Source organism: Dipodomys merriami, unplaced genomic scaffold (genome assembly GCF_024711535.1).
Source record: "Dipodomys merriami isolate MVZ:Mamm:240054 unplaced genomic scaffold, mDipMer1.0.p SCAF_1, whole genome shotgun sequence".
NCBI classification, from domain to species: domain Eukaryota; kingdom Metazoa; phylum Chordata; class Mammalia; order Rodentia; family Heteromyidae; genus Dipodomys; species Dipodomys merriami.
Window position 1 is genome coordinate 11,788,382 of NW_027202270.1, and position 22,778 is coordinate 11,811,159.

The window sequence follows — 22,778 nt, forward strand, 5'->3', positions numbered from 1 at the left end:
TTCCCACCTTTTGGTCTTCATTCATCTTCCCCTCTCTCCTTGATCACACCCCACTCCTTTCAAGTTCCCATTTCCTGGTGTTTATTTTATTGAACGATGATTAAGCCTTTCTAAAGAATTCTACTGTTTTGAGTTCTCCCCGGAATCCACTGTAATGTTAATACATTTATTAACGTTAATAAATGTATTAATGTTAATAAATGTTAATACATTTGCGTGCAATTGCATACCCCCCAGTGTTTATTTATATATTTATAAATTAATTCTGGCTTCCACATATGAAAGAAAATATGCAACCCTTGTCTCTCTGAGCCTGACTTACTTCTCTTACTATGACTTTCCCCAGATCCTTCCATTTCTTTTCAAATAATGCAATATGCTTCTTTCTAATGAATTCCATTGTGTATAATGAATCTTCTTTCCTGTGACACTCTAAAAACATTTAATAGTTTTTATTTTTAGAAACTTCTTTTCAGAGTTGAGGATGTAGCTCATAGTGTGTCTGAGGTGCTATGTTTGATCTACAAGGCTACAAAAATCGAAATATAATTAAATTCACCAATAATAAATATCTCTCTACTTCTTAATCCCTTTTCTACTTAGTTTATTTTTAAAATTTAGTATGTTACTCAATGCCTTTTTGTTATTTTTATTGTAAAGGTGATATACAGAGGGGTTACAGTTCCATAGATCAGGTAATGAGTACATTTCTTTCTGAACCATGTCACCTCTTCCCTCGTTTTCTCCCAGTTTTCCCCCCTGACTTCCCTTCCATCACAAGTTGTATGGTCCATTTTCAACATAGTGTCTAGTGAGTATCACTGCTGCATTAGTTCTCCTAATTTCTTAAGTAGGTGCTTTCCCACTGATGCTATATATCTCCTTTGTGTGTTGGTATCTCCTAGGATTTTCTATTCTGACCCTCTTCATGCCATGACTTAGACAAAATCCCCAGGTCGAGGTCTACAGCCCAAATTCATTGATTAGACTAAAAACTCATGTATCTACCGCCAGTAGGATTTTTACAGATGACTTAGACGTCCCATTCAGAATTCCTCATGTATCTTTATTCCTTGTATCCATAGATATTATTCTCAACTTAGGTCCATATGGTCACAAATGTAGGGATTTTCTTTCATCATGAGCCAATGTTCACCCTTTTTGCAGTGAACCAACACACATGCAGTGAATTTCAAACCCCTTGACTGTACTTCCTTAATATTTCTCAACTTAACCATGATTTTGTTCTACTGTAATCTCGCTCTAGTATTCTTTTCTTGTGTATTTTCATATTATTTTCTTTGCATAGGTCTCTTATCTTAGTAAGTTCCTTTTTCATTAACTCTACTCAATCCTTAATTCTTTAAAACTCAAATAATAATTTCCTGTGTTTCTTCATTACTTTACCCATTTTTTCTTTATTTCCCATCTTCTACTTTCTTTCTGGAATCTGGACAAGAGTTTAAGGGGGAATCACAAAAAGTCCTGGACCTGGGCAAAAATTCAAGAACTCTGGATGGTGAGAAGAAAGAATTCATACACAGGCTTGGGTCTAGAGACATGTCCAAATAGGTGTACAGAGTAGGACAGAGAAGGTAGTTTAAAAGAGAATGGTCATGTTGAACCAATGGGTAAATGAATTGAACAAATAAGTAAATACATTCATGGTAATGAAATCCAGATATCTCATGTGAAAAGACATCTTTTCTGACAAGAAAAACAGAGAGATTAGAAGAAATCTTTCATTGTCTAGATTGGAAATGAAATTCTTAGCATGAACTCACTGATTTTTAGGAAACATTATATATAGAGAGAAAGAGATAATTGAAAGTATATTTTAGTATTGTGTGTGTGTGTGTGTGTGTGTGTTTGTGTGAAAGAGTAAGAAAGTAAGATCAGAAACTGCAGAAAAAAATAATGTGTCAGTAACAGTGATCACAAAATCAAGCTTTCGATTTCTAAACGTTACCTTCACTAAAATGAATCAGAGGTTTCTAAAGAACTGTCTGGTGCATGGGAAGCATAAATTGAACTTCAAATATATTGTTGGATAAAGAAAATGATGACCTCCCAAAAACACTTAAGAGCTACTTTGAAAGAATGCCTCAAATCTAGGACAATTTGAGCATCACAAATAAGAAGAAATTGGTACTTCTCCATATGTAATCTAGAATGGATTAATTATATTTAGCAGTGAGTGCCTATTTTGTGTAAATGGTTAAATGAATGAATTAACGGAGAAGTGGAATGATCATCTTTACACTGGAATATTAACTAATCTATGTAGCCAAATGATGGAAATGGGTAATCTCATTAATAACCAATGTAGTGGTTGTTGATTCTAGTGGGCATTATCAATGGACTAATTGCACTGAGTTGGATGAGTAGCAAGACATTGGGAGTCATTTCAGAATACATTTTCACAAACTCTGATCAACTATCAAAGAGAAAATGATAGGTTCACAATTAAGAAAACTAGCTACACCATATGACCATATGAAGGTTACCTTCAGAAGTGTTCAGAGTTGAGATGTGTTGAGTGTGCTCTTGACTCAGTCTACTTCATAATTATTTGAAAATAAAGAAAAAGTATATATTTTTAAAAACTCAAATGGGACATCAACTCTTCTTAGGAAACTTCCTACCCTCTCTGCCTGTCTACACAACTTGATGCTCAGCTAGTTAACACTATGCTTTCAGATGTATCTTGTTCGCATAATGTATTAAAATACTTAATATAGAACAAGCATAAAGTAAATGCTCAACAAATGTTAGCTCTTAAGATTCCATCAAGTTATGATCATTTTAAATGCAGAAATTATTGGACAAGTGAAGTATTTCTCAGCACAGTCTAGAAACTTCTAGAATTCCATTCCAAACTTCCCAGAGCCTGGGGAGAATGAGATGACACATTTTCTCAGAGCATCAAAGAAATAACTAAAATGGTTTGCAAGCCAATCCATGGATGAGAATACTTTGATGAGAAAAATAGTGAAGAAGTAAATGAAATACATCCCTGGGGTGTGAGGCATCTGCTGGAGGAAAGAGTTTTGGTCCTGTTCACTGAGTACAGGGGAGCTTGCTTTCTGCATGTAGTTCCTCCAGTGCTTTGTGAAACAATATACTACAAAGACTGTGGATAGAATATAACTGTCTGTCCAACCCATCTGCCTATTGTTTTTTGTCTAGATTGAGCCATTTTTTGTGAGTGTGGCACTTTATGACCTGAGAGATGGTAGGAAGATTTCTGCTGATTTTCACGTGGATCTAAACCACACAGTGGTCAGGCAGATGCTCTTGGGGCCTCCCATGGCTTTGGAAAATGGCACCATCGACACCATCACCCCAAGACAATCAGAAGAACCCCACATCAAGGGACTTCCAGAGGAATGGCTCAAGTTTCCAAAGCAGGTGGCACTTTTGTTTACTTGTGATGAAACAGAAAATTCTTGTTCCACTGATTGGTCCCAACAGCAGATCATATAAGATGGGCAATTTTTCCAAGCAAAAATGTTAATACATGTCTTTTTTATAAAAAGAAAAATGGCACATTTGTAAATGTCTTCAGTGTGCTTTCTCAGATGTGTAATACCTGTTTTTTTTCATACATAGGCTATATTTTCTGTAAGTGATCCACATTCTGAAATTGTTTTGGTGGCCAAAATCGAAAAAGTCTTGATGGGAAACATTGCAAGTGGTGCTGAACCTTACATCAAAAACCCAGACTCCAACAAGGTAGTGTGTGTATTTTCTTATAAATAATATCAATTGCTTTCAAGAAATAAAATGCAAGGCTGAATTGTCAAGTTTGATAAATGTATAATTTTTAACATTTACTTATTAGTGAAATAAGCAGGGAAATTCTTACATATGTGTTTTGGGTTTGTGGGGTGATTTTTTTAACTGAGCAGTTTCTGACCTCTGAGACTCTATTGGTGGAAAAAAGTTAAATGCAGATAAAGTTTTAATCCCAAGGGTTAATGTATGGTGAAAAATTAGGAATAATTGGAATGAAACAAGTGAAGATCAATTGTTAACACATCAGCAATGCAAATGATGAACTAAATCAAAAAGTAAGACAGATAATTAAGTCCTCGGTACGGAGAAAAAAAGACAAAGACAAAGAGAATACCTTGAATGACAGAACTATAGGTAAAGTCCGCTTGCTCTTACTGTACTTTTAAATGATGAAATTATGTGTTATTGATGTTTCAGAATAAATATAAAACTAATTTATTTTCCATGCAAAAGTAATACATTAAGAAAGTAGCTCCTAAGAATTAAATTTGGAAATTATAAAAATCTAGGGTAAAGTTTAACAGATTTTACCGAGTGTCTTATTTCAACATTTGGCAAACTACCTGTTCATGCAAAATCCATCTGCTTTTGTTTTGTTTGTCTTGTTTTATTGTTGGTCGTGGTACTTGAACTCTGGGCCTAGGTGCTGTCCCTCAGCTCTTCAGCTCAAGGCTAGCCCTCTACCATGTGAGCCACAGAGCCACTTGTAGTTTTCTGAGTGGTTTGTTTATTGGAGATAAGAGTCTCACCGACTTTTCCTCCCCCAGATGGCTTTGAACTGTGATCCTCAGATCTTAGCCTCCTGAGTAGCTAGGATTACAGGCATGAGCCACTGGTACCTGGACCCATTTGCTTTTGTAAATAAAGTTTAATTAAAACAAGGTCAGATTCATTTATTTATAGCCCAATTTGTATGGAGCCCTGGTTTCAGTATACAACACTGAAAAGAATACTGATTGGTTCATCCATGGATTGTACCATGGCTACTTTCCTACTGTAGCAATGGGGTTGAAAAGTGTGTCAGAGGCAGTATGGCCCGTAACATTCTTTAGAGAATAAGCCTACTGACTTCATTCAATCAAAACAAAGATATGGTATTGACTGTGATTATAAATTTGTTTCTGTTGTCTATTGAATATATTATGATTTTTAAGAGAGAAGGAAGGAAGGAAGGATTGAAGGATGGAAAGGCTGGAGGGAGGGAGGGAGGGAGGAAGGAAGGAAGGAAGGAAGGAAGGAAGGAAGGAAGGAAGGAAGGAAGGAAGGAAGGAAGGGAGGGAGGGAAGAAGAATAAGAAGAAGGAGAAAACAGTTGATATTCAAAAACATGATACATTTTACATTTAGAATTTTCATACTAAATAGAAATAATCATGATCTACAATAGTTTGAGGACAAAAGATATCATATAGAATCTGACAGAAATCTACAGCTTCAATACTAGATAATATGAAAATTATTAAATAGTATTTCATATGTATTGTTAATAAAGGTCTGTTCCTAAAGAATATCTCAATTTTCTCCTTTAGTTTGCACAAAAGATACTCAAATCCAACAGACACTTCTGTAGCAAGTTGGGGAAATACCGCATGCCATTTGCATGGGCGGTGAGGTAAGTTATCTACCACAACCAACAGAATAGAAATACATTATTTGCAGTCTACATTGGAAGCTCCCATTTTTTTTATTTTAATTTTTATTTTTTGTGAACATACTGTACAGAGGGGTTACAATTACATGGGCAAGATAATGAGTACATTTCTTATCAACCATTGCAGCCTCCTCCTTTGTTTACCCTTCATATCCCTTCCCAGCCTCCCCCTACCCCCCACCCAATCCCCCCACCCGCCCCGCACCAAAGTTGTAAAGTTCGTTTTTGACATGACAACTTGTACTTCTCATAGTTGCAACGGGTCCACCTGTTTCCTTAAACGACTTGTTTTCCTCATCTCCTCCACAAATTATACCGACATCAAATATAGTGAAAGCGGGATTATACTGTGGGGGACATACAAAGCAACAAAGAAATAATCTTATAAATGAGTTAGAAACAAATGAATGAAAGAAAAAAAAACATTTAAATACATATCTAAGGGTTCATTTTCCTAACATCACATTATCTGACCTTTTCTGCTTGACTCATAAATTTACAAGATATTGCAAATAAGGGAAACCATGGGACCTATGTTTCTTTGGGCTTGGCTTACTTCACTTAATATAATTTTTTCCAAGTCTTTCCATTTCCTAACAAATGGGGCAATGTCATTCTTTCTGATGGAGGCATAGAATTACATTGTGTATATATACCACATTTTCTTGATCCATTCATCTACTGTGGGGCATCTGGGTTGGTTCCATATCTTAGTTATGGTAAATAATGCTGCAATAAACATAATTGTGCTGGTAGCTTTAGTGTGGTCTTGTTTGTAAACATTTGGGTAAATGCCCAAAAGTGGGATTGCTGGGTCATAGGGGAGCTCTATGTGAAGTTTTTTGAGGAACCTCCATACTGCTTTCCAAAGTGGTTGAACAAGTTTACACTCCCACCAACAATGAAGTAAGGTTCCCTTCTGTTCACATCCCCTCCAGCATCTGTTGTTGTTAGAGTTCTTGATTATAGCCATTCTAACTGGGGTGAGGTGGTATCTCAATGTTGTTTTGATTTGCATTTCTTTTATGGCTAGGGAGGTTGAGCATTTCTTCATGTGTCTATTGGCCTTCTTTCTTCTTCAGAGAAGTTTCTCTTCAAGTCTTTAGCCCACTTATTGATTGGGCAGTTGTTTCTTTGAGGATTTGTTGTTGAGGGATTTAATTTTTTGAGTTCCAAGTATATTTTAGATATGAGACCCTTGTCCGTTGTATGGCTAGTGAAGAACTTCTCCCAATCTGTGGGCTTTCTATTGATCTTGCTAGCTATGTCCTTTGCCATGCAGAAGCTCTGCAACTTCATGCAATCCCATTTGTCCAACCTTTCTTTTATTTGTTGTGTTTCCGGGTCTCTATTCAGAAAATTTCAGCCTGAGCCAAGGAGACCTAGGGTTTCTCCTATTCCATCCTGTAATGTTTTCAGAGTGTCTGCTTTGATTCCTAGGTCTTTGATCCATTTGGAGTTGATTCTGGTGCAGGGTGATATATAAGGATCTAGCTTTAGTTTTCTACAAGTAGTTAGCCAATTTTGCCAGCACCATTTACTGAAGAGGCTGTCTTTCTTCCATTCTATTATTTTAGCTCCCTTATCGAAGATTAGTTGGCTATAGGTCTGTAGGTTCATTTCTAGGTTTTCAATTCTATTCCATTGGTCCTGAGGTCTGTTCTTATGCCAGTACCAAGCTGTTTTGATTACTATGGCTTTATAGTAGAGTTTGAAATTTGGTATTGATATTCCACCAGCAGTGTTCTTTCCATTGAGGAGCGTTTTTGCTATTCGGGGTCTTTTATTGTTCCATATGAATTATTGGATTGCCTCTTCTATTTCCTTGAAGAATTAGGTTGGAATTTTGATAGGTATCGCATTGAATTTGTAGATAGCTTTGGGAAGTATTGCCATTTTCATGATGTTAATCTTTCCAGTCCAGGGAAACTCCCATTTTTTATGTACCAGTACTGAGGCTTAAACTCAGGACCTGAGTGTGTTTCTTAGAAATTTCCATTTTGCATACCTTTGTCTTACCTGTGTGTGTATGCGTTTGCGTGCACACGCATGCACACACATGCTTGTGCATGCATGACAGTGTTGGGGCTTGAACTCAAGACCTGAGCACCATCATTGAACTGCTTTGAATTGCTTTGCTCAAGGTTGGTGCTCTACCACTTGTGCCATAGTTCCTCTTCTGGTGCTTTGCAGTTAATCAGAGATAAGAGTCTTGAAAACTTTCCTGCCCAGGCTGGCTTCCAACCATGATCCTCGGATCTCAACCTTCTGAATAGCTAGGATTCCAGGCATGAGCCACCAGCACCCAGCATTATCTATTATTTTTAATATTCCACATCTGGAGACATACATCTCAGAAAATAACTTAGCAAGAGATCTTATGTTAGAAGGCCCTGACTACATGCAGTGTGAGTTTGTAGATACCAAATCAAAATCATAAGCTGTTTATTATGCATATTTGATTTAACAAAAGCATTGATATTATGCCAGTACTGAAAATCGGATGTGTAAAAAATTCTGAGGATGCGGGGTGGGGGGAGATTTGGGTGGGGGGACGGCGGGAGGCTGGGAAGGGATGGGAGGGTAAACAAAGGAGGAGGCTGCAATGCTTGATAAGAAATGTACTCATTATCTTGCCTATGTAATTGTAACCCCTCTGTACAGTATGTTCACAAAAAATAAAAATAAAAAAATTCTGAGGAATGCATTCTGATTTCCTATACAGATGTACACTCTCACCTATGTGTACAGATTGGATCTGTGGGTCCAAATGAAGTCATCAGATTGATTGTTAAAGTTTCAAATTAACACTACCAAATTTTCCCATTTCAGTGACTATAATAGAAATGCTGTGGTCTGTGGGCACTAACAATGGCTCAATCACTCAGATACACAGCCTTTGCAGCAGGAACCAAATTTACACTTAGAGTGTACTTAAACATCGACTGCTCTTGTCCTTCTCAATTGTTTTCATTGGTGTAAGAATTGGTACAAGAATTTCTTAAAGGAAGAAGAGATCACACAGTTCTTCATGATGAGTATATTCAAACTAAAGTTGACAATGTTTGTCATAGTTTTAAGGTCATATTTAAAATTGAGGACTAGCAGATAAAGAAAGAGAAATGTGGAACTTTCAGCATCTGTAAACCCAAGACATACTCAAGTGTCTCCAGGAATTAGTTTGCCCTCAGGTAGCCCTGTAGCAAGAGAAGGGATAGTAGGAGAAAAACAAAGGAAGGGGTAGCAAAGCTTGACAAGGAGTATACCCATTACCTTACTGATGTAACTGTAACCTCTCTGTACTGCATCTTTACAAGAAAATAAAATTTTTAAAAAAGAAGCTACTGCCAGAGCCCAACAAACAGTTTACACAAGAACTACTTGGGCAAGATTCCTTCTCCAAGTCACAGGGTTTCTATCTGTAAATTGGAAAAGATAATATTTGCCTCACAGTGTGTTATTTCAAATTCAAAAATCATTTGGCAGAAAGTATATCATGAATAGCCAGACACAACCACAATGGCTCATGTCTCCAATCCTAACTCTCAGGAAGCTGAGATCTGAGGATAACAATGAATCCAGCCTAGGCAGGAGAATGTATCAGACTACCATTTCCAACTAACCAGAAAATGGACATGTACCTTAACTGTCAGAGAAGCAATAATTTTGAGTTAAAAAGCTAAGCCCCAATGCCAGCACACACACACACACACACACACACACACACACACACACACACACACACACACACACACACACACACACACACACACACACACACACACACACACACACACACACACACACACACAAAACGAACATTTTTGTCTTTTTCCGTGTCTGTCATTCCTACACAGGATAACTAATGCTAGACCATTTCACATTTTAAAAAATATTATTTATACATTTTTTACATTAGATGGTTTTTATTTCTTCTCATAAATATTGATAGAAAGGATAACTAGCTACAATTTACAGGACAAATATTTTCATATTGCTAAGTATTATCAGATCTTACTAGAAAACTTTGTGTGGAAAGTAGAGACAAGCCATTTTTTGACAAAGTAAAATATTCCAATATTGTCATAGTGTAGTACAGTTGCAAGCACATTTTCACTGTAAGGGTCCAGCTGATACTAAGCAAAAGGAAAGAAATATACATATCACCCAATTTGTAAGAAATAGTTTTATTGTTGGAATTCATAGAATTCATAAGCTTTGTAGATTAAGATAATGATGATTATCATTATGGAAAAAATAAAAATAAAAAATACTGTAAGAAAAGTAAAAAATATTACAAAGGCTATAAAGAATAGCCCACTTGGAGAAATACATGGGGTAATGAAAAAAAAAAGAATGATCTATTCTTGAAAGAACCTGAGACATTAGGAGAATAAACACTCCTACTTTGAAATTGTGTCATAAAATAAGCTATAAGGGAGACAAATGAAGGTTCTAGAGGGGCTGACAATATTAACAGCTCTTAAAGTAATTATTACTAAGAAAGCCAACAAAACCACAAATTCATCCTATATTCATGCCGTATTAGTGGTTTGGTTTTTGGTTAGGAAATGGTAGAGATCCTCAATTTGTATATAAAAATGTAACTTGAGCTTACATAACTTGTCTGACAAATGAAGAAAAGGATTAGGAGTGCAGTCCTAAACAAGATATACTAGGTCCCTTAGATTAGCTAACCATAAAAAAAGTTCAAGATCCAATAGCTTCCTGATCTACTTTAATACCTTGTTGATTCTGCTCACTCTCTGACTACTTTCTTTCCAATTGTATCTTCTAGCTGCCTTTGTGTTTCACAGGATAATTTTAAGTGTCCCTTAAAAATTCTGGTCCTTACAAACTAACTGTCATTAAAATAGGAACATCAATAATAATGATTATAAGCATGTTTATACCAGATGTACTCATCCCACCTACTGTAGAACACAGATGCTTGGCATTGTGGCCAACATTTGGTTTGCAATTAATCTGAGGCTTATTTTTATATCTGGAGATCGCCAGAGAGACAGAGAAAAACAGAGGCAGAGACAGACAGAAGAAAAAGATAAAGGAGATAAACTATCTGTCTATCTATCTGTCTATCTATCTATCTGTCTATCCCAGTTATTTATGCTGTTTCTGATTGCAGCTAGCATGAAACCTAAACTTCTTTTCCTTTGGCTAAACACACACGCTCTCTCTGGTCCTACCTCAAATGCCAGGTTTCTGAGATCTTCATAATAACCTAATCATTGCTCAATTGTGTCCATTGGAACTGTGCGTACCATGTCCCAGCCATCCTGAAACTGTCTGTGTAATGAGTCAGTTCTTTGATCCCCTTCCAATGACTATATTTGCTGATTATCAGGACAGGTTGTTTGGCCCTATGTGCACACTTTCCCTAGGGAGTTGTGTACTTCATCTCTGTTATGACAGTCTATCCTAAAGCTATGAATATGAGAGAAACAGGCTACACAGCTCACACTTATTAATGTAGTTGAAGTTACCCGTTCATTTAAAATGTGTTACTCGAGCTCAGATTAACTTCCTCTCTTGTTGAGTTTCAACAAGTCACATGCTTGAACAAAGGCCTGTAAAATAAGTAACAGCAATTTTCAAGTTCAGCGTTTTATTCTATCTTCCCAATGTTACGATAGAAGGACTTTTTGTTTCCCTTCAGTCATTCCTTAACAAGGAAAAATAAGGAGATAGCTTAAAGTCTAAAAAAATATCATTTTGATAAATTCTAGGCTTATTTCCTGTGTTATGCTACAGTAAATCCTAAGATATTGTAATCTTTCCTATGACCATTACAGCCTATTTACTGAAATACTTGGTTTATTTAAATAATGATACACTTTATAATTAAGGCTCCCACTTCAGAAGGAAATTAAAAATTTAGCACTTTTCTGACATTGAAGAAAAAGGAATTATGTATGGATTTACTTTTTCTTTGAAAATATGTACAATAGGGGCTGGGAAATTGGCTCAGTGGTAGAGCCTTTGCCTTGCATGCCTGAGGCCCTGGGTTCGATTCCTCAGCACCACATAAGCAAAAAGATAAAAGCTGGAAGTGGCTCTGTGATTCAAGTGGTAGAACGCTAGCCTTGAGCTGAAGAGCTGAGGGACAGCGCCCAGGTCCAGAGTTCAGGCCCTACAATGGGACCCAAAAAAAAAAAAAGAAAGAAAGAAAGAAAATATGTACAATAAATTTTGGGAGATAGAGAACCTGAATTCTAAGCATAACAAGTAGATAGATGATAGATAGATAGATAGATAGATAGATAGATAGATAGATAGATAGATAGATAGATAGATAGATAGATAGATAGATAGATAGATGTTAGGTGGATAGATATATGGCTAGACATACATGTAACTAGCATGGCAATACTATATTGGACAAAGACAATTTCTGTATTTTAGCTAATTCATGGACAACGACAATTTCTGTATTTTAGCTAAGTCATATGGTGCCAATGAAATGGATCAAGGAAGAAAACATGGCTCAGCTCATAGTGTTATCCTTATTTCATGAAAATATGTAACTCATGTTCTGCATTTGTCTTTATCTCTTTCCTAAAAGCCAGGACATGGACCCATTTATAACCACAAAAATGTCTCATGAAAGTCACCCTGACCCTCTGTCCACATACACAGGCTTATCTCTCTCCTGTTCCTTTAAGTCTTAATGGTGTCACCCCAGTGAATGGTCCTGTCTTACCCAGTTAGGCTATCTTACGGGTCAGGCCTGCATTCCTAGCGACTGAGGAGGCTTATATCTGAGGATCAGTTCGAAGCCAGCCTTGGCAGGAAAGTCTCTGAGACTCTTATCTCCAATTAACCAGCAAAAAGCTGTGACTAAAGTGGTAGAGCACTAGTCCTGAGCAAAAGAAGCTTAGATACAGTATCCAGGCCTTGAGTCAAGCCCCAGGACCAGCACGTGCACGTAAAAACATACACTTCTGTTTTTCTCTATTCCCCTTTAGCCAAACCTTTGATACATTATTATAGGTAAGTGGTCATAAAATAATACCAATATGTAATACAGACTACTGCCACTTTAGATATATAGAGTTGCAAATAAATGAGACATAACAAAAACCTAGCATAGAAATAAAATTTTTGCTCAGGAACTTTCCTTCAATTTTTATTTTTGTAACTTTTAGAGTTTTTTCCATTATAAGGAGGAAATTTCACTAATTTAGTCACCTTAGAAACACAACTTCATAAACGGTAACCAAATACTAACTTGAAGAAATATTATTTTCTTTCAGATCAGTTTTTAAGGACAACCAGGGAAATGTGGACAGAGACTCAAGATTTTCACCATTGTATAGACAAGAAAGCAGCAAGATTTCAACAGAGGACCTCCTTAAACTCGTATCAGATTATAGGAGGTATGTTTGGGTGGAGGGAGTGGACACTAAATTCATGTAGGCCAACAGTGATGCCAGTGTTGATTTATTCAGTCTATGTAACAAGACCTCATGACTTTAGTTTCAATTGTCCAAACTTCTCCAGAAGCAGATGTTTTTCTGATGATTGCACCCAAGTCCACACAGTGCTTTGTGTATGGGTGGTACACACCTGTAATCCCAGTTCCTCAGCATGCAGAGACAGAAAGATTTCAAGTTCAAACCCATGGCATAGAACAAGTTGTTAATGATACCCTGTCTCAAATAATGCAAAATAAATACAAAAGGGTGGGGGTATAGCTCAAGTGGTAGAGTGCTTGCTTAGCAACCCCTGCGTTTGATTCTCCATACTGAGAATCAAGGTGAGTTTACTAGAATTATATGGGGAACAAAACCATAGCACATTGGACTACATCAGTTATCTATAGTTGTGTAACAGAGCACCTAAATATTTAGTAGTTTGAAGCGACATCTCTTATTCTACAGTGGGAGCTTGTCTCTTCCACTCAGGAGTATGGTGGGGTGGGGAGTCATCTTGGGCCAGATGATCCATTTCCAAGATAGCTCGTTTAGGCAATGCCAGTTGGTGCTGACAGTTGGCTGGGAGCATCGATGGGCCTGGGGGCTGGGGCTCCTGCCTCTTCACCATCATATTATACTGCTGTGAATCTAATCAATCACCATATTTATATCTTACAAATACTTTCAAGAAAGAACAGAATTAGTGCTAAGAGAAAAAATATATATAACTGTCACACTTTTAAGCGAATCATAATCCAACTTTGATAATGATAAGACTTTGTTAAACTATAATACCCTCTGTTCCTAAATATTACCTTTCTACCTTCCCACCTAAGAATTAGCCATCTCCTTTCCACAACAAAAGCAATATGGTGTTTATGAACCAAGTATGATTCATATTTCTGCAGCACCAGTATTCAGTAGGCTTCTAATTCACTGAAAGCAAGGTTTTACCACTGTTCTTTTTATTCTGGAGGGCTTTAGAAAGCCAAACAAAGATGCAACATAAAATCCTGAATCAACCTGACATTTCTGTGATCTAATCTAATACTCCAACCACAAAGAGACCTTCCTTCCCTTTCCTCCTCACACATTGAGGCCTAAAAGTCCACAAAGGATTTTTGCAAGGCTACCCAAACCACTGTGAGAAAATAGAGGGTTTTGTGGGGTTGTTTTTGCCACTTTACTAGTTGACATACTGAGCAGATGGGAGTAGGCAACAAATTTGGGGAGTGAACTGATACAAAGAGAAGAAATAGACTAGCAAAAAAAAAAGCCATCACAGTAACATTTAAGCCACATCTAGAATACACAATATAATGCTGGCATTAACTTTTCTTTTGGAAATTTCACACCACATGGCATTAATTCTAAGTGGTGTGATACTAAGTATCTAACAAATGACTCTCTAAGTGGAAAACAAAATAGAGCTAGATTATACTGATGGCCAATTTCCATCCTGAAAATTCTCCTGTGTTGCTGATTTCAAGCTACTAGTGGATCCTACCTGAACCACAGGGCTGGGAAAAGATGTGGCCAGCAGTAAATAATATTTCTATCACAATGAAATGTAAACAACCTGAAAAGCACAGATAATCTCATCACGTTGTAAAGTAATTAGGAAGTGATGAACATTGAGTACTTATTAGCCTTATGTTTAGTATCATTTGTTTAATGTTAAGTTGATAAAGTTTAATTTTTCATACTAGCCACATTCAACACTGGCAGCCAAAATGCCACAGTTTTAGCATTGAGCATTCCAAGCCTGAGAGGAGCTGATTCAGAAGCCCTCACTACATTTTCTATGGAAGTAGATTTCCTGAAGTATATGATATTCAGCAGCTTCCACACTGCTGGAGAGGAAGATTGGGGAGATGGTTTGCACAGTGAAGGAAGGAAGGGAATACAAGGACTCGGGGTCAGGGAAAGAATGTGAGTGAAGATAAGTGTTAAACACAGTTGGCACACAGACACTGGAGGGGTGCGAGGGAGATTCCTGTCCTTGTTTGTTAATAAAGAGGGCAGATGCAGCCTCTTAGCACCTGTACCAAAGGTTCCTTGCTTCCAAAACTTGACACTCACTGTGAACTCAAATTGCCTAATTTGAGCACCTTTTGTTAACAAAACTATATACTTACTATTATACTTGGTTGCCATTCATATAAGTGGAGTAAGAATTAATAAATTTACAATCTTCTTTAGACTATCTGTAAGTTGATTCCTCCTTGTTTTTTTAAACTTATACAATGGCACATTAATTTTAGTTTACAAAAGCTAAGCTAGCAAAGACAATGCATCACAGATTATTTGAGGTCTAATACCTACCCTTGATAAAGCTGAGAATTACAGTAGATTGCTTTTTGTTGAAAATAATACGTGTGTGTGTGTGTGTGTGTGTGTGTGTGTGTGTGTGTGTGTGTGTGTGTATGTGTGTGTGTGTGTGTGTGTGTGTGTGTGTGTGTGTGTGTGTGTGTGTGCTGGTATACTTTCACAGGGCTGACCGGATAAGCAAAATGCAGACAATCCCTGGAAGCCTGGATATCGTTGTTGACAACATTCCTTTGGAACATCCAAGTATGATGATGATGTCACAATTTACATGTAGCATTCTGATTATATACTGGGTTGTTTTGGGTTGTTTTGTTTTCTTGGGGGGTTGATGAACTGGTTGGTTATAACACAAGGTGTATGTAGGTTGTTTGTATTCAAAATGGAAATGGAATTCATTATACTCTAGTAATTTTGGAATTCTTATTTTTTTCTTTAAGACAAAGAATGAGTATTGTCATCTAAGAGAATATTCTGGGTAGCATAGCAATTAATTGGTGTGAAAATGTGTATTTAATTCTCAACAAGATAGTAGCATTTAATCTTTGAAATCCTGGAGAACGCTGTCCTGATAGTATAAGCCTGTGAACTTAGTTATTTGTGGGGGAAAGACAGGAAAATCATGAGGTCAAAGTCATCCTGGGCAAAATTAGGAAGATCCTCTCTCTCTCTCTCTCTCTCTCTCTCTCTCTCTCTCTCTCTCTCTCTCTCTCTCTCTCTCTCTCTCTCTCTCTCTCTCTCTCTCTCTCTCTCTCTCTCTCCTCTCTCTCTCAACAAAAAGGAAAACAAAAAGAAGTAGAGATAACCCAATTGGTAGAGTGTTTGCCTAGCAAACAGGAGGCCCTACATTCAATCTCCAGTACCTCAAAAACTATAAAAAAAAAAAAATCAAGAGCAGCAACCAAAATCCCTGGAGATGCTAGGATAAGATCAGGATAAAAACAAGGGGACTCAGGCTCCTACAGACTGATAGCTCATAATGGAAGAGTATATATTCTATTCAATTCCTGCCACTTAAAACAGAGGCTTGATGCTATCCTACTATGCTGCTGAGGGTGGCGCTAAATATGTAACCCCCCCCCCCCCCGCCCCAGGGCCATGTTCTGCTTACAACTGAAATATTCTCAGTCACCCACTATACAGAGGAGACTTGTGTTTTGTAGAATGTAGCATAAAACCTGCATGTGTCAGTGAAAATTAGAATTTCAGAATCTAGGGTTCACCATTTAGAGTGTGTTAAGATTCCCTCTATAGAATGGCAGGCATGGAGCGGGCTATTAGCACAGGATATCTGGATACCCATTAGCACTATGAAGGTTTTCCATTCTTGTAGTTTCCCACAAATCATTTTAATGTGAAACATAATGTGTATTCTAACTTAAGCCCTGACTCCAAATCATTTTTATATTGATTGGTGTTAAAAAAAATAAAAAGCACCAAGGCTGTTATTTGCTCTTTCTTCTATCTGATTTTGGGAGAATTGGGCTTTGATTCCTTATGGAAAAGAAACACAAGGAAAGAAGTAGCTAAATGTTCTCTTTGAAATCCTTGTAGAGTATTAGGGAAATCTGAGCAGATAATGAAAATATTTTATAACTGATTTTTAGAAAAAGTAGTTATCTGATGCACAGACACACCTAGGTAATCTTCCTGCTTTATCTGAGTGTTAGAAGCTTCCTGATGGGGTGAGGGAAGGTTGGACAACTTGATCACTTTTCCTGCCACAACTTCAGCCTTCAAACTGTTTAGTGACAGTGGTTTTGATTTACAGCTCCCTAATGGTTTTTCCTTCCTTCCTTTCTTTCCTTATTTTTTTCTTTTTCTTCCATTCTTCCTTTTTTTCTTTTCCTTTTTTACAAAGTTAGGTTTTAAAAGTTGGAAAATTCAACAGAAAATAAAATATAACAAATCTCAGAAGAAGGCCTTTAGGCCCTCACTGTGAAATCATTCCACAGAATTAAGTATTAATCCATCTGATACCATCAGTATAGGCCCATTGGACATTTTCTAACATCTATAGTCTTTTTGTATTATTTTTATTATTACTATCATTATTATATGGGTACTGGAGCTTGAACTTAGAGTCTTGAGCCTTTACTTGGCTTTCTTGTTCACAGCAAACATTGCATCACTTATGCCATACTGCCAGTCCAGCATTTTTCTGATTAATTATAGAAGGAGTCTCACAGAGTTTTCTGCCCAGGCTGGCTTCAAACCACTGTCTTTCAGATCTCAGTATCTTGAGTAGCAAGGTATAGCAGAAGTCAGTGGATTAGTCCTTATCTTATAAAATCTAGTGTGTGTGTTCAGAGGGTTGGTACTTTTTAGCTGAGCATAGTGGTGTGATGAATCAAGAAGCTGAAGCAACCAGTTTAAGATATGCCTGGTCTACATAAATGAGATCCTGCTTACATGCAACAATGACAACAACATGAAATATGAAAATTTTACTTTTAGAGTATGGAAAAGAATAACTTTAGACATAGAAAAGAGTTATAAATCCTGTGGGGGAGGGACATACAAAGCAACAAAGAGATAATCTTATAAATGCGTTAGAAACAAATGCGTGAAAGAAAAAAACATTAAAATACATATCTAAGGGTTCATTTTCCTAACATCACATTATCTGACCTTTTCCGCTTGACTCATACATATACTAGATATTGCAAATAAGGGAAACCATGGCACCTATGTTTCTTTGGGCCTGGCTTACTTCACTTAATATAATTTTTCCAAGTTTTTCCATTTCCTAACAAATGGGGCAATGTCATTCTTTCTGATGGAGGCATAGAATTCCATTGTGTATATATACCACATTTTCTTGATCCATTCATCTGCTGAGGGACATCTGGGTTGGTTCCATATCTTAGCTATGGTAAATAATGCTGCAATAAACATAGTTGTGCTGGTAGCTTTAGTGTGATCTTGTTTGTAAACATTTGGGTAAATGCCCAAAAGTGGGATTGCTGGGTCATAGGGGAGATCTATGTGAAGTCTTTTGAGGAACCTCCATACTGCTTTCCAAAGTGGTTGAACAAGTTTACATTCCCACCAACAATGAAGTAAGGTTCCTTTCTGTCCACATCCCCTCCAGCATCTGTTATTAGAGTTCTTGATTTTTGCCATTCTAACTGGGGTGAGGTGATATATCTAAAAGATTTACTAGGTGTTTCAGTCATGAGTTTTTATGTGAAGTAGATAATTATTATTATCTATAATGCCCACATCCTACAAACATCCCATAGCATCAGTTGATATACAAAGATGGAGTTTTGATTTTGAATGGTGGATTTGTTTTAAAATATGTTAAAGATTGTTCACTTAAAAAGAACCCTATTAAATGACCAACTCTTATTTTCTGATTTTTTAAGACTGTGTAACATCGTCCTTTATCCCTGTCAAGCCTTTCAACCTGATGGCTCAATCTGAACCAACGGTGGAAGTAGAAGAATTTATTTATGACTCAACAAAGCATTGTCGTCCTTATAGAGTATACAAAAATCAGATTTACATTTACCCCAGACACCTCAAGTATGATAGCCAGAAATGTTTCAATAAGGTACGACATGTGTTTCTGAGATTTTATATTTATCTTTACCACATTTAGACCACTGAAGATGAACTGGTGCACAGGCAACTACAAATAACTGGGGACTACACTTGCAATAAAAAAAATCACACAGAGAAAAATGCCTACCAAGGGGTGGGTTCATCATAGACTTCATTTTATGGTTTCAGTTGAAGTGGAGCACTGGTAGATCATGCCTATAATCCTACCTACTCAAGAGGCTAAGATCTAAGGATCTAGGTTTGAAGCCAGACCCCAGGCAAAGAAATCCATGAGATTCTTATGTCCAGCTAACCAGCAAAAAAAAAAAAAAAAAACTGGGAGTGGAAGTATGGCTGTTGAGTGCCAGACTTGAGCAAAACAGCCAAGCAAGAGTAAAGGCCCTGAGTTCAGGCCCCAGTGCCAGTACAAAAAAAAATTTTAAGATGAACAGTTTAATATTTAGTATCATCTTACAAAGCTACCAAAGATTTGTCTTAGAATTGTTCATCTTAAACTTTTGAGCACATTAATAATCATTTCTGAAATAAACCCTAAATAAATTTGATCTAGACCATTTTTATCATTTCTTATAATGCTCTCAAAATAGCATGCCTGCCCCTTTCAGTGTAAGTTCTTTCTTTTAAATCTCCCCAAATCGTTTTGCTATTTCTGAAAACTGTGGATAATGTCCCTAGGAAAATGCTGGTTATTCTACATTTTTCAGACTTAATTAGAGGTGACTTATTTTAGGCACATAGATTGTGTTGGTGTGTCTTTTAAAGAGAAATTATAATTTCCATGTTCCCTCACTATAATTTCAGGCACGAAATATTACTGTGTGTATTGAATTCAAAAACTCTGATGAAGAAGGGGCCAAGCCTGTGAAGGTGAGCAAGTCAGCAAGGGTAGGGAAATAAAGAGGGAAGGCAAATGTCCTGTCCTTGAAGTCACTGGGGAGAAGGAGATGTTTATCTGTGGGTGAAAAAAGGAGGGATCCAATACATTTGTTCTATAATCTAGTAATTTTCTTTTTATAACCTGTGACTTACATGTGTAATCCTAACTACTCAAAATGCTGATATCTGATGATTGAGATTCCAAATCAGTCCTGGCATAAAAGTCTATGAGACTCATTTCTAATTTACCAGCAAGGAAGCCTGAAGTAGAACTGTGGCTCAATTAGTAGCGTACCATCCTTGAGCAAAAAGCTAAGGAAGCCCTGAGTTACACACACACGTGCTCTCTCTCTCTCTCTCTCACACACACACACACACACACCACATTGTTTGAGATTTCCTAATTTCTTAAAATGTGCCTGGTTTAACAGCAATCATTAGAAATTAAGCCTCCTAGCTCTACTGTAAACTGTTAATGATTTGGTGGGGATAGGGAGGCCATTCTGATGTAAAATATATACAGAGTTTGCACTCTGAAGAAATCTGAGCTTTCCATAGGTAGCCTGCTTCTCCCCTTAGCATACTGACCTAACGCTGCACGTCCCAGCCAGCATCCGTGAGGTTGAGCAGAAGGCTGCCGTAACAGCCCAGTGTCTAATACTCTGAGCCCGAGGATGCTCAGCACACATTGGTGGAAGGTGCTGTGGACACATGCCCAAGACTTGGAGGACAGCTCTGGGAAATAAGTCCTAGTCGCCGATTTCAGGATTCAATAAACCTGTGAAATTCGTATGAACTGTGTACGTCTAAAAGTGCAGCTGCCCATCATTTTGGGGGAGTTTATACTTGTTATAGTCTGTTTTCACTTTAGAGTATTCACACAATAAAGCAACCTATGAAAATAGAAGGGAAAGTTATTTTTAGTGGGCCAGCTGCCAGCTCTTAGCTATCTGTGAAACAGAGGCAAGATTGTAAAGGACAAAGCCAATTTCTAACGAACTACACCATTATTTGAGAGTGTTTCTTCAACCACTCTTGTTAGATGAAAGTTCCATGCTCTGGTTTGTGCTACCAAGAAAGTCTGTCGTCTTATTTGGTTTGAGAATGACAAGTCTTGCAGATTAAAGAGAAGGGAATTTTTCACAATAACCACAAGCCACCATTAGTATCCCCAGGCACCAAGCTCCACAACAATGCTAGCATAGGAGAGGAAAAATGTTGAATGAAGTAGAGTTAGTCGTTAAGCAAGACAGTGACCAGTCAGCAACATGCCAAGTCTGTTGGGAAAAATTATAGAAGAGAAGAATCATCACAGGTGTGTGCCACACAGAGATGTAGTAAGGCCCAATGTGAGACTCTAGGCTGAGGGGCCTTTTAAAGTGAATGACTTGAAGAAGCCATATCCCATCCTCTGGCCTGAATGGGGATGGGGTAAGATAGCACGCAGTGTGGGGATCCTGACATACTAGCTCAGGCAGCTGGATTCTGGGGTCAGGTTACCCAAGACCTGATTCTAGACCTGAACTGGTTTCATAACCCCTTCAAGAAACCATTCTGCAGGCATCCACCTTGAATAAATGAGTGCGTACCCTCATGGCAATCAAAAAGTCAGATTGTGGAGGTGTCCAAGTATTTGCCTCTGCTGTTAAAACCTGACAGATGAATGATAAAAGCCTTCAGATTTTTTCATCATTCCATTGGATAATAAATACAGATCAGTACATCAAAGAAGTCCAGTGTTGACTATGGTCCTTGACAGCCTTATAAATTGTCCTTGTCCTGGAATTAGTAACTGACCTTTTCCACGTAGGGATGCTTTCAGACCCTCATAATTGTTGGACTTGTGATTTTTTTAACAGTGTATTTATGGAAAGCCAGGAGGACCTCTCTTCACATCAGCTGCCTACACAGCCATTCTGCATCATTCACAGAATCCAGATTTCTCTGATGAGGTAAGAACCAGACATCCATTGCCCTGTGAAAACCAGAAAGGATGGGTTGAGTGGGTCAGACACTCTCCCAGGCATTTGTTAGATTAAGGACACCTACCAAGATTTATCAACTATACTGACTGATGTAGGATGTTGCAAATTCAAATATGTCCTACTCTGGCAAACACAAGGTTCCTTTATGCCAGGCACTAGGCACTATTCCAACACACACATCATTGCATTTAATTTCCATAGCTGTTCTGAGAAGGATATGCTGTTATTGCCTTCCTACTTATGGATGAGGAAACTAAGCCTCAGATGGGTAAAGTAACTTTGGGTAAAATAACTTTGCCAAGACACCATAATTAACAAGTGACAGAATTCAAACCAGATTGTGTGAATTCAGAGACGGAAGTTTCACCACCACCGTGCTACAGCATTAGTGATGTAGTGGTACAACCTGTAGTTCCAGCACTTGAAGGATGAGGTGGAGAATGTAGAGTTCAAGGTCACCCTGAACTACATAGCAAGTTACAAGCTAGACTAGATAGCAAGATCCTTTCTCAAAAAAAAATCAACAATAACAACAAGCATCACTGAGTCAATAGTAAATTACTATGTGCATACTAGCTTGTGTAATAAACATCTTCGGGGATTAAATTTAATTTCTAATAATAAAGGTCAAAATGAATTCATCAAGGCTACCTGCTCTGGAAAGGTCTAGAGGGGAAACCGTTTCCTTACCAGTTCTAGGCTTCAGAGATAGCCTACTGACATTCTTGGTTTGTGATTTCTTTCTAACACTCTCAGCACTTTGACCTACTTTTGTTTTCAATTTCTTCCGACTCTTGACTCTCCTGCCTTCCTTTTTATAAGGACCTTTAGGATTATAATTTATTCACTTGACAAACCTGGAACAACTTCCCATTGCCTGGTCATTAACTCAACTGCTTCTACAGAGCGCCTTTAGCCATGGGAGGTATTCACAGGCTCTGGGAATTTGAACAGAAAGGGAAACTTTGGAAGGGATTTTTCTGTTCACTATACTTTGCCGCATATAAATTATTTTGAAATTAATTAATGAACCAACCTGGCAATAATATCTTCCACCTTAATATCAAGTTAATGCACTTAATTTTCCTCCATGAACATAAGACACAAGATAAAAGAAAAGGAAGGGAAAGAGCTG

The 22,778-nt window shown here is 37.5% G+C and overlaps 1 protein-coding gene across 6 annotated transcripts in view; it reads left to right on the forward strand.

The window, feature by feature from the left end:
- The window catches only part of Dock10 (dedicator of cytokinesis 10), a 204,911-nt gene that overhangs the window by 111,652 nt on the left and 70,481 nt on the right, over positions 1–22,778 (forward strand). For all 6 annotated transcript variants that reach the window (XM_070015913.1, XM_070015915.1, XM_070015920.1 and 3 more), the window contains exons 12-19: positions 3,190–3,411; positions 3,613–3,735; positions 5,327–5,409; positions 12,723–12,845; positions 15,379–15,458; positions 18,584–18,771; positions 19,584–19,649; positions 21,518–21,610. In XM_070015913.1, the coding sequence (XP_069872014.1) occupies positions 3,190–3,411; positions 3,613–3,735; positions 5,327–5,409; positions 12,723–12,845; positions 15,379–15,458; positions 18,584–18,771; positions 19,584–19,649; positions 21,518–21,610 (978 nt within the window). The remainder of the gene's footprint in view (positions 1–3,189; positions 3,412–3,612; positions 3,736–5,326; positions 5,410–12,722; positions 12,846–15,378; positions 15,459–18,583; positions 18,772–19,583; positions 19,650–21,517; positions 21,611–22,778) is intronic.